The sequence below is a fragment of the Buteo buteo genome, chromosome 7 (assembly GCF_964188355.1).
Source record: "Buteo buteo chromosome 7, bButBut1.hap1.1, whole genome shotgun sequence".
Classification (NCBI taxonomy): domain Eukaryota; kingdom Metazoa; phylum Chordata; class Aves; order Accipitriformes; family Accipitridae; genus Buteo; species Buteo buteo.
Genome location: NC_134177.1, coordinates 18,424,868 through 18,439,002, shown reverse-complemented (window position 1 = coordinate 18,439,002; position 14,135 = coordinate 18,424,868). Strand labels below are relative to the sequence as shown.

The 14,135-nt window shown below is 36.9% G+C and overlaps 1 protein-coding gene across 3 annotated transcripts in view; it reads left to right on the top strand.

Annotated features, from left to right (window-relative positions):
• Nucleotides 1-13,941, top strand: part of FBXO36 (F-box protein 36) — a 32,835-nt gene extending 18,894 nt beyond the window's left edge. For 2 of the 3 annotated variants that reach the window (XM_075031802.1, XM_075031800.1), the window contains 3 exons: nt 1,484-1,592; nt 7,682-7,854; nt 11,812-13,941. In XM_075031802.1, the coding sequence (XP_074887903.1) occupies nt 1,484-1,592; nt 7,682-7,854; nt 11,812-12,003 (474 nt within the window). In that variant the 3' untranslated portion in view covers nt 12,004-13,941. Of the gene's footprint in view, nt 1-1,483; nt 1,593-7,681; nt 7,855-10,696; nt 11,790-11,811 lie in introns of those variants that run through there. The other variant, XM_075031801.1, reaches the window with a different exon arrangement.
• Nucleotides 13,942-14,135: the final 194 nt, after the last annotated feature.

Sequence of the window (14,135 nt, the reverse complement as noted above, 5' to 3'; positions counted from 1 at the left end):
TATTTACTGTTACTGTATGTGAGATATCAACAGGATACAAGCAAGACTCAAAAAGTACAGAAGTGATTGGTGTGGGCCTGCCTTAGCAGATCATCTGGAATCTGAGCTTTAATTTGAAATTGAATTATGAAAGTGAATGCAACTCATTGGGAGTTACAAATACTTAATTCTTCTCAACTTTAAAATCTACATTTTGACACTGAAATACCAGAGAGATCTAAAGTTAACTTTCATGTTGAGAGATGTAAACCACTGTTGTCAGATATAAGAATTGTAATAGTAAATTTAACTCTGTTTTCTTCAGTCAGTATATGTGAGTAGTCTTCTGTTGCTTATTGACAGTTAACTCAAAGCTTGCTTTTAATTTTGCTTTTCTACATGCCAGTAGAAAAAATAAGACTCTGTGGAGTGTATTCTTTATATATGTGAGTGTTTATAAATGTACACCTCAGTAATATTCTCATTTGTCAGTTTTATCGCTCTCTGTGTCAGGAATCCACCTATACATATAACAATGTAAAATCCTCACTTTTCTCAATGAAATGGAGGGAAATAAAATAGATTAATATTAGTATGATTAAAAGATTTCTTTTTTTTTTTTTTTTTTTTTAAACCTTGCCCACAAGAACAACTGAATCCTACTTTTGGCTTGCTAACAACTTGTGTGAAGGAAGAGACCTGATTACGACTTCCCTCTCCTGTAAACTGAGCTGTGACAGCAACAAAACAAAAGTCAATATTAAAAGCTGACACACTATTCAAGCATATATGTAATGTTTGAAGAGAACTCTGGGAAAATTACTGATAGCTAGGGCCACTTGTTCTCCATCATTTCATAGCTACGTAATTTACTATTCATACTAATCTTTTGTTTCAGTTGCATGCTTTGTAATGCAGGCTTTCTTTTATTTTTCTGACTCTGAAAATGTGGGTTGAATGTGTACTTCTGGAGAGCCTCTTCCAGAGTTTTCAGACAGTCTACGTGCTGAGCTTTGAACTGTCCTATTAGTTTTGATTTTAACAAAATGTTAAAATGACAGTTCAACTTCTAATACTGCCACTTTTGAATGCCTGAGCAGTTGAATGGGTATTTCTACTTAACCACATAATTTAATGCCTGATGAATTGTGTTTGTGACTAAATGAAGAACAAAAGGAGAATGTTTATAGTTTTGCAAGTTGAGATGTCATTAAATGTGTGTTAATTTCTACGAACAATTTGCACACGGGTTGAGAACGTTTTCTTTGTATGTAAAAACATTTCACACTTGTCTAGGTGCATTATGGGATGTTTATTGTCCTTTGAAGCATATTGTAGGGCCGCTGGTAATGTGACCATGGTCTGATCTCTTATGATAACTTTGTTTTGGGAATGTAGTAATATTTACACAACCAGAATCCTGAATCTTAGCAATGTATTTATCTCATGGTAGTTGATATTAATTTCTTCTTCCTTTTTTCTTTTTCTTCTTCCACAATTGTAGGTAATTTTCAGGTGGTGGAAAATTTCACTTAGGAATGAATTTCATGAATCAAGACCTGGGGAAATTAAAGAATCCCAGGAGGATTTCTTGGCTGATTCATCTCTTCATAGTAAGATGATAATAATAATTACAAATTTGCTGTGGCATATAATAGAATAATCTAGCAGTATTGATCTGTAGTAACTTTCATGAAAGATGTAATTTCTTTGGCTAACAGGCTTTTCTGTATGAATTTATTAATTAATGTATGAATACTGGAAAAACAAAAAGACATGACAGTAAATGTAAATATGGGATAAATCCCAGCAACATTGTCTTATAATGAAACTATCAATGACAGAGTTATTAGGAACAAAAATAGGCCAGAAAGCAGGTTTTTTATTGCTAATAACTTAGTCCTTAAAATGGTCTGTGCCAGCACATTTGTTTTTGTGGCCATGTCATGAGCTACCTGGATTCCCAATCTTATTTAACATAAGTAACACCAAGTGCAACAGGTACTTGGGATTATACAAGTGCATTATGACTTTAGGAGCATACAGCCAGAAAAAGAAAGGCAGCGGAGACACCACTAAATAAATCGCAAAAGGTAGATTTATGGAGCTGTCTTCCAACCTGTTCCTGGTAGACCGGCCACTGAGAACATCTGAAATAATTATGCTTTTTTCCAAAGTTCCATGGGACTATGTGTCCCGAGTAGTTACTGCTCTGCATCTTCTTAGAATCTTGGTTCTCAGTAATTGATTAGTTTTAAGAGATGTCGTGTCACAAGATGTGGTTGATCATGGCTCAGAGGAAAGAGTTTCCTGAAACTACTAAGCCAAAGACACGTTAATTCAGCAACTGCAGTGAATAGCTGAGGTCTGAGCTATGACCTGGTCTGAAAATGGAGAACTTCATAACTGCACCTGCAGGGACTGGATTGAGATCCGAGGCTTTTGTAGCCCAAGTGACTAGGTAGCACTCAAAACACCTCGCATTGGTGAGATTTTTTTTTTTTTGTTACATAAGCCGATCTTGTATTCTGATTAGGTACAGACATAAAAAAAAATAGTTACAGATGTGACTTCATATTTATCCTGTTTTTATAATGAACTTGGAAGATGTCATTTCCAAATGAAGTCCTGTTTTCCTCATCAACAGCTTTGGTAGACAGCATCTTCTTTACAGCTAGGCAGAGGAGGTCACTTTACCAAGAAGTATATGAATCTCAGGTGGTAGGGGAGAGGGTTCTGGTGGGTTTACCCTGGCTGGAGGCTAGGTGCCCACCAAAGCCATTCTATCACTCCCCGCCTCAGCTGGACAGGGGAGAGAAAATACAACAAAGTGCTCGTGGGTCAAGATAAGGACAGGGAGAGATCACTCAACCAATTGCTGTCACGGGCAAAACAGACTCGACTTGGGGAAAATTACCTTAGTTTATTGCCAGTCAACCAGATTACGGTAATGAGGAATAAAACCAAATCTTAAAACACCTTCCCCCCATGCCTTCTTCTTCCCAGGCTCAGCTTCACTCCCGGATTCTCTACCTACTCCCCTGCAGTGGCACAGGGGGTTGGGGAATGGGGGTTGGGATCAGTTCATCACATGTTGTCTCTGCTGCTTCATCCTCTTCAGGGGCAGGACTCCTCACACTCTTCCCCTGCTCCAGTCTGGGGTCCCTCCCATGGGAGACAGTCCTCCACTAACTTCTCCAATGTGGGTCCTTCCTATGGGCTGCAGTCCTCCATGAACTGCTCCAGCATAGATCCCTTCCACAGGCTGCAGTCCTTCAGGCACAGACTGCTCTGGCGTGGGTCCCCCGCAGGGTCACAAGTCCTGCCAGCAAACCTGCTCCAGCGTGGGCTCCTCTCTCCACAGATCTGCAGGTCCTGCTAGGAGCCTGCTCCAGCGTGGGCTTCCCATGGGGTCACAGCCTCCTTCGGGCATCCCCCTGCTCCGGCGTGGGGTCCTCCCTGGGCTGCAGGTGGAGATCTGCTCCACAGTGGACCTCCCTGGGCTGCAGGGGGACAGCCTGCCTCACCAGGGTCTTCACCACACGCTTCAGGGGAACCTCTGCTCCGGCGCCTGGGGCATCTCCTCCCCCTCCTTCTGCACTGACCTGGGGCTCTGCAGGGTTGTTTGTCTTACATGTTCTCACTCCTCTCTCCGGCTGCAGTTTCTGTGCAAATTTTTTCCCTTGTTATCCCAGAGGTGCTACCACTATTGCTGACGGGCTTGCCCTTGGCCGGTGGCGTCTTGGAGCCGGCTGGCATTGGCTCTGTTGGACATAGGGGAAGCTTCTAGCGGCTTCTCACAGAAGCCACCCGTGTAACCCCCTGCTACCGAAACCTTGCTACACAAACCCAATACAAGGGTAAAACTTTCCTCAAGACAATGTACCTGTTTTCAAGAGTAAACTTGATTTTATCTTCATTTAGGGTCTGAAATAAGACCAACGTGTTTCCTATGCTTTGCTTATTAAAATCTACCACTTCCAACAGCACAATCAAGACATTTTTAGCCCTGGTGAGTTAATGTGGTCTGCATATCTATGTTTAGGTTTGTGTTTCTGATCCCCATTATAACTTTTGCAACTGACCAATTTTAAGTCAATTTGCTTGAAATAATACCACTTCCTTAGGCAGTTGGGTAGGGAGAATGCATGTGACTGCTGTTAGTGCTCCATTGATGGAAAAGCTGCACATTCTGAGCTCACGTGACTGGATATATGCACAAACCATGGAAAAAGTTTCAGTCAGCACTCACAGTCCATAACAAAACAAATCTTTAATTTCAGTTAGTACTACTTGTTTTTGCTAGAATGGGAACGAATGTATCACGAACCAGCAGAAAATGGACTGTCTGTTGAATTTGGCTAGTGCTCAGGGAGTCTTTAAATATGCTACGCTTTTTTGCAGTAGGTGTTTATGATCACTCCATTAGTTTATGCAAATAGTTGCACCACATTTTAATTTTAAAAAATTGATTATCAATTTTTATAAACTTGAGCTTTCAAAGAAGTAGTCTTCTATACTTTTTTTGCCAAGAATTACACAGAATTTATAGCTGAATTTTAGCAATAGGTTTTAGTGGTTTTATTTTTTAAAAAAATTAAAATTAAATTTTTATTTACCTCATAAAAGTAGATTTGATATGTGTATATATATTGGTAGGGACTTTAGCTTGGGGTTTTTTTCTCATTGCTTATACTGTAAGATTTTCCTGTGACATTTGGTATTAAAATAATGTCACAATAAAACATCTGTTTTACATTACCTGGATACAATGATTCAAATAGTTAAATTATTGTTAACGTGCAGTTTTCTACTGTTATCCCGTGTAACCAGTAGGTTACAAATAAAACCTGGCTGCTTTTTCTTGAAAAGTGTTATTGGTGATTCAGAGGTTTCCTATCCCATAGGAAACCACATGGGGTTTTCCCTCTGGTTTTTAGTAAAATTTTAAAATAAAAGTATTTTGTTTCCAGAAAAATACTAACATAAATAGAAGTATTACGAATACTATGTTTGTGAGAAGTTGTATTGTTATATTGATATTATTTCTGTCCATAGCTCTTGCTGTTCCACGCAGTCAGATGTTTTTACACTTCCTTCTCACCTCCTGTTAAAAGGAGCTTTGCTGCTGTTCTCCTAACTATTACAGATTTTTTTTTTTTATAATTCTCCACAAATATATATAATGGAATAGTATTCTCATTATCCTTACTGAACTTTTTGCCAAATGAGTGTTCAAATACAAGACTCCTCACCAGACCCATGGTAGTACATCCCTACCAGCAAAATGTTTATCTTTTGTTAAGTATTAGTATTTCCTGTTGTTATCTCCTAGTTCCCATTCCTAAGATTTTATCTGTTTTCACATGGTTGAAGATTTTCAGAGAAAATTCGGTTGTTTGTTCCTGGTGTTTGGGTTTTTTTGTTTGTTTTTTTTTTAAAAAGGTGCTTAAATTATTTCTAATGGGCATAGGAAGAATAGTCGCCCTGCAAATGAAACATTTTGTCAGTATCCCATACAGGCATTTGAAGCATCCAACAGAAAACTGATGAAGTAAACATTTTATAATAAACATTAACATTTTAGTAAATTTATATTAACTATCATACAGCTGTAAACATCTGTGTTTGTTTGGAAATGTTTTCTTTTCTTTTTGGACAGTGAAGTAAGGTATCATTAGTTTCTTTTCATAATCTTGACAGAGCCAAGAGGGAAGATCAAGATTTTGTATATGGCTAGATTTTCATTATGGTTTTGCAAAGATAGAAAATTAATTGATGATAGTGTAGGGCAAGAGAATAGAGGTCTATTCACTTTTTTGGATCAGTGAACAAATAGTACAAGTCATCAAGTAGTAGCTAGCACTCATAGGATGAAAATCTCACAGAAAACCTGAAGTTTAAGATACTTTCACAGTTAGTTCATCATTAGCTGCAGATACATTTTATAAAGCAAGATAAATACAGCTAAATATATTTTAAAATAGCCAAACAAGGTCACATTATTTCTAGAAATAGATAATTTTTAAGAAAATATTAAGGAGCAGCAAATATTCATGTGGTAGCCTGTTTAATCATTCAACATGAAATAGATGCAGACTACAAGCATTATTATCATCATCCCTAGTATGCAAAGATTTGGATCATTCTTATGTATCAGCTTGAATTAGATCAGCCAGACAATTTTTAGTTGACTGTGTAGATCGTTTTTGTACTTGTATAAGGAATTTGCGGAAAATTGCAAACTATATAGAACTGAGATGCTTGGAAAGCAAAAAAGCAAATGAGAGCTACCAGCAAACTGTTGGCGCTTGCAGTTTGATATAGCAACATAAAAGAAAGCTTGAACAGTATTGGACCATGTATGCAAAGACATGAAGGAAGATAAGGTGGTAGCTTCCTTCTACATCATTACCTCAGGAATATTTGGAACAAAAAGAGAAGAGAAAAGTCTTAACATCTTAACAGTGAAATCTTGTAATTTGGAAAGCTCTTTCAAATGTATTCACATAAGCTTGAGGCTTGTAACTAATCTTACAAAATATTTTGGAAGGAAAACTGCTGCATCAAAATTGGATGCACTTACTGTGTATAGTCAGTATAGTTTCAATTTCTATGATTCTGTTTTTCTTTCCTTTTATGACTAACATACATGAGATGATAGACTCTGGTTGGTTAACAAAACAAAACAAAAAATCCCCAAACAACAACAACAAAAAACACTTCAGGTACATTAGAATAATTTCATAATACAAAAAATAGTAATTCTGCTTTAAATTTAAATTTTGATCCCTGTGTCCCTGTATGAAAAGAAAAAACAAAAAGTCCTTTACAAATCTGGATGACTGCATTCATGTCATCACATCTTAGGAAACAACATGCAGCTCCAAAATTTACCACTGACCATTCATTAGAAGTGTAGCAAATTGAATTCAGGATCCTGTTTTATAATGAACTAGTATTTTTATTGAAGCAATTTGATAAAATAGATAAATGATCTGAAGAAACTGTGTTAAATTCAAAAGGCCAAGTTCCAAGTTGGACACTGAAACAGAAATAATGAATGTATGAATGCAGGATGGGGAGTAGCTCACGAAGTAGCAGATCTATAGAAAAGAATTTGCCATTGTACTGGATCACAAAGTGAATGAGGCAAAAAATGTCATGTCACTGTAGAAGAAAACGGTCTTCAATTTCATTTTAATGGTTTAACTGTACCTACATAAGACAAGAAGTAGTACAGGGACTCTTAATGTCACAACCATCATTATTTTCCTCAAAGCATACAACTGAAGTACTTTTTTCAGTTATTTTACTAACATCCTGAATAAATAGCACAGTCGTTACGTAAATAAATACATATGTGTGTGGAAAGGTGGACAAAATGGATCTGGACAAGTTTCAGTTCCTCAGCTGAGACAAGAGTTTGCTGTCTACTAAGCAATGTACAGTTTTTTTAACTAAAGCCTTGTTTTACTACGTAGGCTTCCTGGATGACACTAGCAACTCTTGAGATGAATTGTAATACTATAAATTACTAATGTTCAATATAAGATATGTTATTTTCTCTAGAAAATATTTTAAAAATTTGAGCTGACTTTTCTGATTTTTTTTTTTAAGATGTATCTGAATAATGTGGGATTATTGGGAAGAAACTTTGACAAATCTGTTGTCTCTTGGGTTTTGGTTTTTTTTGTCACAGTTCAGATTGCTATAGTGTTTGGTGCCAAGGTTCTGGAACATGTCCTCAATCTGTGCCGAGGTAACTATGACTTCCTGGAACGGCTTCCTGTCCCATTGCTCCTGTACATCATTTCCTTTCTGGAGCTTGAAGATATTGCCAGGCTTTCTCAAGTTTCACGCAGATTTGAAATGGTAAGAAAAAAAAAATTCTATTTTAAAATTGTTATCTTAGCTGTGCAGCATGTTTGTTTTGATTCATCTCACGTTTAATATAATCATCAATCTGTGTGCTTTACTTAAAGTTTGAGACAATAAATTAATCATCTGTATACAAACAACTGAATGGGTGCAATAGAAGCTAGATCTTGGAAAGGCTGTTAGAGAGACTGTGCTTATCCTGCAAACTGTTGTTGCATATAATAAACACAGTGATCCAGATAATTCCATTGTAACCCATGGTTGGGTGTTATGCACTACTTCCAGGATTAACTATTTGAAATGTAAAACCTATGCTTTGCATTATGATTTGTATTATTGTAATGTCTAGAAACTTCAACAACACACCAGGATCCCCTTATGCTAGACTCATTAATGCACAAAAAAGTCATTGTCTTTCCTAGGAAGCTTACATTTTAAGTCTTTGACAAAAGACAAGACACAAGGGAAGACATTTTTTTTCAAGATTTTTGTAGACCTTGCAGCAAGGAGCTGTAAGAAAAGGAGGAAGAGAAAGAGATGACATTATGCTTGCTTGCTAGGAAGCTCTTTCCAACTATCAGGAAACTATGGGAAATAGTATGAACATGTTGAATTGAAACTTTAAAGAGTGAGTAACAGCAGTTGCCACTATTAGCTGATTGGAGCTATGGGTAGCCTCTCAGTGCTGAATGAGGTGTGACAAGTAGGGAGGGATAGCCTGGAAGTCCCAGGAGAATGAGGGCCAATCTGTTGGTGCAAAAGGAGAAAAGTCATAGGATAACTTAGGCTGTGTTGGAAAAGCATTTCAGAGGTCGTCTGTTCCAACTTCCTGGTCTGTGCAGGGTCAGGTAACTGGAGGGATGGAAAGATGGTATGTTCAGAGCTGTGAGCGAGGAACCTTATTTTTGTGGGTCTGAACACATCAAAATTACATTTTCTATCCCAGTCAGAGCCTGAGAAAAGGCTGCTGCAGTAACTCAAGTAGGGGGAGAAAAGGGCTTTACCTTATGAAAAATAGGAAGAGAAGCATATTAAAGAGAAAAATAACTTGATTCTTATCCCCAGGGGTGCTGTAGGAGCCTAAAATGAAGCCTGTCAAGTTATGGGTTGTACAGTTACTGAAAACATAAGTAATGGTGAGACTTTAGGAGGAAGATAAAAACAGGTTTAGTCATCTTCAGTCTGATGTGACAGCTAGATACTCTCTGAAAGACTTCAGAGAGACAGATTAACCTTTTAGTTTGCAGAACAGGACCTGTCTCTGGTACAGAGTACATCTCCATATTGCATCAGGATGAGATTACTCACAGGATTTGTATTATTTTGAGGCTACGTGGCCCAAGATTTCGAGATAAGTCCTTGTAGAAGACTGCTGACAGTTCAAGAGCACGTGGCTGTACTGCTGTTCCTATGGTGTGGCTACAAAGACATTATAGATGCTTGAGAGAGAGAGAGCACAAGAAATAGGAGAAAACACAGGAGAAAATGGCGAGATAGCAAAATAGAGCATGCCATGAATTTAGAGATGAAGGGCAGATGGAGGTAGATAAGCTTGCTGAGTTCTGGGCTTTATTTCAGTTTGAAGATAGAACAGTTGCTATTGTGACTGGGAAACAACCGGTAGAGGATGAGAGAATAAAAACAGCTAAAGGAGAGGAAGAGAATGGATAGGAGAGGTCAGGAAATTATTTATTAGTATATTTGGAATCCATCTCTCATTTGCAGAGTGTGAGTGCAGTAGGATGAGATACTGTGGAGGGCAGTAAACTTTTCATTAGTTTAACACAAAGCCTTGGATGTTCTGGAATTTAAGGAAATCCTAGAAAGAATTAAGTTACATAATAATAAAGATGAGATTTTTGGCACAATGAAATAACCTATTACAACTAGTAATGCCATGCTGTCTTTCTTTCATTTCAGCAATATTTTTACAGAATTAAAAATTTGCCCCAATACTATGAGTTTTCATTTCCAGGCTAATTTCTGTGTAGGCTGGAACGCTGCTCCTCTGGAATTATAAAATAGCATATTCAGGTTTTCAAATAGGAAAAAATAGAACAGTCTCTGCACTCAGGACTGAAAAGTAGAGTGTGAAAGGCTCTGTACGTCCATCCCATGCAATGCCTCCTTGTAGGCTGAACTAAACAGGTATCTCCATTTGTTACCCAGAGCATGGCATTTCTCTGACTGTGTCGTTCTGAGCATAAATCCTGCTTTCCAGAGTATTCAGATGCTTTCAATATGTGTTTCAAAGTATTTTAGATTTTTGCTAGGTACTATTTTTAAGTATGGTAAAAGAAACTCCATCTCAAATGAAACAAAGTACCGAAGTGCTCTACCATTCAAGCACTGTGTAGTTTTCCAAACACTTTTTGAGCAAACTGCTAGATTGTGATGTCTCCCAGGACAAGCTCCGGATAGGATTCGTTTAGTTTATTTTGTACAAGGTCTTTAGATAGCCAAAACGGTCAAAATTAAACCGCAGAGAGAAAAATACTTTTTCCTATGAGCTGAAGGGAGCTACTCCCGCCAGAGGGAGCCAGGCTCCCAAGGAAGCCCGCGGTGAGCGCCGGCTCCGCGCCGCTGGCCGGGCAGGGCTGCCCCGCCGGGCAGCTCTTGCCTCTGATTTACAGAGGGGAAGGTCTAATTGTTAGGACGCAGTTCAAAAGCCATTGGCGCGGAAAGAAAACCACAATAATGACAGTGATTATCTCTTTTTCTTTCTGTATGTTGTTCGTGGTTTTTTTTAATGGAACACTGCATTTGGAAATACAGATAGATGATACAAAAAACCAGTCTCCACTATTTTTAACTTAATGGTCTCCATTTTTCATAGGAACAGCAGAATGGTGACAGACGGAGAGCAAGAGGAAATTTAAAGAAAATTTTTAAAATTCATGTTTTCATTTCAGGACTTCCACAGCAATTTTGCCCCAATAATCCCTGCTTTTCCTTTGCTAAAATGCGCTAGCATGTTGTGTGTGCCTGCCTCACAATTCAAGAACAACAAAAATAGGACCACACATGCTCTGATACAGCTTTGCTGTAGTCAGTGAATTAAGTAGTTTAAGGTATCCAGCTACATCAGCAGTATGTAACAGAAGTTATACCAGGACTTTTGCTTTTCCATTTCTGTTACTACTTGTGACAGACATACCAGCCACTTGCGTTGGAGTCACCTAGTACAACTCCACTTAGGTCCCTGCAATTACACATTTAGAAAAGTGGGACATTTGAGGGAAGCATCAATGTTACTCTGCTCTGGTATAACTTACAATGGGTAGATAATATACAATGACACAGAGTATCTTCCTAATTCTTTTTTTGTGATGGTTCTGTCATCTAACAAATTACATCATTTCTTCTTCCTGTTTATAATATAATGTTTCTGCCCAATTCTGTTTATGGAGTCATTCTGAAAGAGGGAAGCATCTTCTGAGAAACAGGCTTAATCCTTACAGTGCTTCTGAAAGCTTCCTAAAATTGCATTTCTGATGAAGTCCAAAGGCAATTTGCTTCTTTTACTTAACTTGAAAACAGATTTGTATTTGTGATGTGATTTCTACATCCTGACAAGTTCTTTGGCATAATCTTATACAGCTTCATTGATTTCAGTGGGGCTGTATGAATTACATACCAGGAGAGTATGTGGCATTACAGCTGCTTTTAGTGTGGCATAAAGGCCTTTGATATCATACCAAAAGAAGCTTCTCAAATTTTTCACAGAAGAACATGCGATGTCTTGCGTTGGCAACACGGGGCAAAACTTCCACTTATGTCATTGTGAGTTTTAACTAATACTGTGTCTTTCAAGACGGGTGGGCAGCTTGCACTGTAAGTGACCTTCACACAAGGCATCTGTGTTGTCTAAACACATTTTGTGTAGTAAAATAATCAGCGATGAGTAAGCCAAATCATGATTTTAAAGACTCTGCTTTCTCTTACAACTAGATATGTAACAGTAATGCGCTATGGGAAAATATTGTGGAGAACTTGTGTGACACAATTACACCAGAAATGAAAGAACTTGCCCAGGAAATGGGCTGGAAACAATTCTTCTTCACAAACAGACTCCAGCTACAGCTGCAGCTCCGAAGGAGGAGGCAGAAACAAGATGCTCAAAACAAAAAAATAACTGAATAAAGATGCATTTTTCATTGAAGCAATTGTTCTAAGGTGTGCATTTGGTGCTTATCAGGTTGGACATACTGACTTCTTTACTAGGGAAAGCAGATTATTTTAAGGATTGAAAGAGGAAAAACAAAGTATGTCTTACTAGGAGCAACATATAAATAATATGTTTAGTATGTTGAGCATCCTGAAATTGTATTATAGTCAGCATCATAACAGTTACTAGCAATAGAAAAGGTTGTGGCTTCTTTGTACTTCTTCGTTCTGACTTCTCTATTTTGTATATATGCTGTACACAATCCATATTTTATATCAGATGCTATGGCATTGTCATTATTGCCTTTATAGAAAACCATCTATCATTTCTTGATACAAAAATTGCTGATCAATGCTGAGGTTTTTACTGTCCATCATGATAAATCTGCAATGTTTATAGGCAAATAACATGTAGCTGGTTCCAGAGTTTGATGTGTGTTAAAATGTTCTGAAATTAATTATCTAAACTTGAAGCAAATAATAAGTTTGCTACCAAGAAGAAACTTCTTTGGTGACTGAGGGTATAGATCAAATGATCATCCTCACCTTGAACAATCCATCAAAATCACGTTTGAGGCACTCTGCCAGAATGGTATATGGGCAAAATTTTTCCTTGGTGTTGCTGATGCAGGAACCTTTGAAAGTAATTGACTTCCATTGTTCAAGTTGCATATGTGATAAGAAACATTAGCTATATTACAAGACTGTAACAATGGTTACTTAAGAGTGTTGTAAGATGAAGGCAGTTGTTACTGACATGACTGACTTACTCCAACAATTAGCTTCAGTAATTAAGAGGCCACATATTACTACTCTGAAAGTACATGTTGATTAATATATCATTTGTCATTGACTAGACTTAAGACCTGAGTATTAAAAACAGCAATTGCAGTATTTGGATATAATAGTGAAAAATTTGAAGAGTGTATTAGGTTTACAATTTTTTAACATGTCAAGCTTGAATTTTATAAATCAATTAAAAACTATGAATACAGGGTCCTTATATCATTGTTTCTTTATAAAGCAGTATTTTAATTCTTAAAAGATATTTGCTAATTTAGATTAAGAATATTTTGTTCTATACCAATATTGAAGCATTTGGTGATTGTAGATCCTTAGATAGAAGAAACACTTAAGTATATTGTTTCCTCTTTGTGACTATTTCCTGTTAGGACAATGACAAATACAAATTTCATGATGTGCATAAAATACTGTATTCATAAAATTTCCATTCTGTGTAATAAAACACTATGAAATGTAATTTTGCTTTAGAGGGATGATTTTGAGAACTACAGTATGCGAGCAGAGCTACAAAACAACAGATCCTCTTTTCTCACTTTCTGTCAATTTACCACCAATTAATTTTTTCTTAGCGTGTGCTCTCATAACAGATTTAGGCAGTTTCAGATTAAGAAACTAGAACCCATGCTAGCCAATATGGACTGAGCGAATATTAATTTAAAATCCTAATTTAAGTCGACTTTGTCAGCCCACCTTCTGTTCTCCTTGATCAACCACGTACCTGTCACTTCTGTTACGAGAAATAAGAACAATAATTTTGCAGGAGAATCTTCATTTTTAAGCTTAAAAAAATGAACTTTATTAGTAAATGAACAGGAAGTGGAATTTGGGGTAATATAAGTTTATTCCCATCATATGGCCTAGTAAGGACTTCTGTAGAAAGATATATTGCAGATATTATAAGTGAACAACATATTATCCATTACAATAATATGTAAATAAAGTTGATTTTGACAAAAGACAAAGTGAAGATCCAAGTATAAAGGGTACATATCTTTCAAAAAGGTAAAAAAGAAAATTGAGGGAAATCGTCACTTCGATATTTATATATTTTACCAATAACTCAGTTAAAATAAACTAGCAGCAGCATTCACACCAAGAATACATTAAACCTGTAACAGAAGAACTGATGTGAAAGTGTAATTTACATGAACATTTTCTCCAACAAAAAAGCCGCTTGTAAGAAATTACTGACTGCGTGTTCACACCATGTGTTGCAGTTCACTGCCACCTCAATTGTTTTAATATGAATTTTAAAGGCCATACATAACTATCCTATATGAATGAACTGATTTTAATCTTAAAGT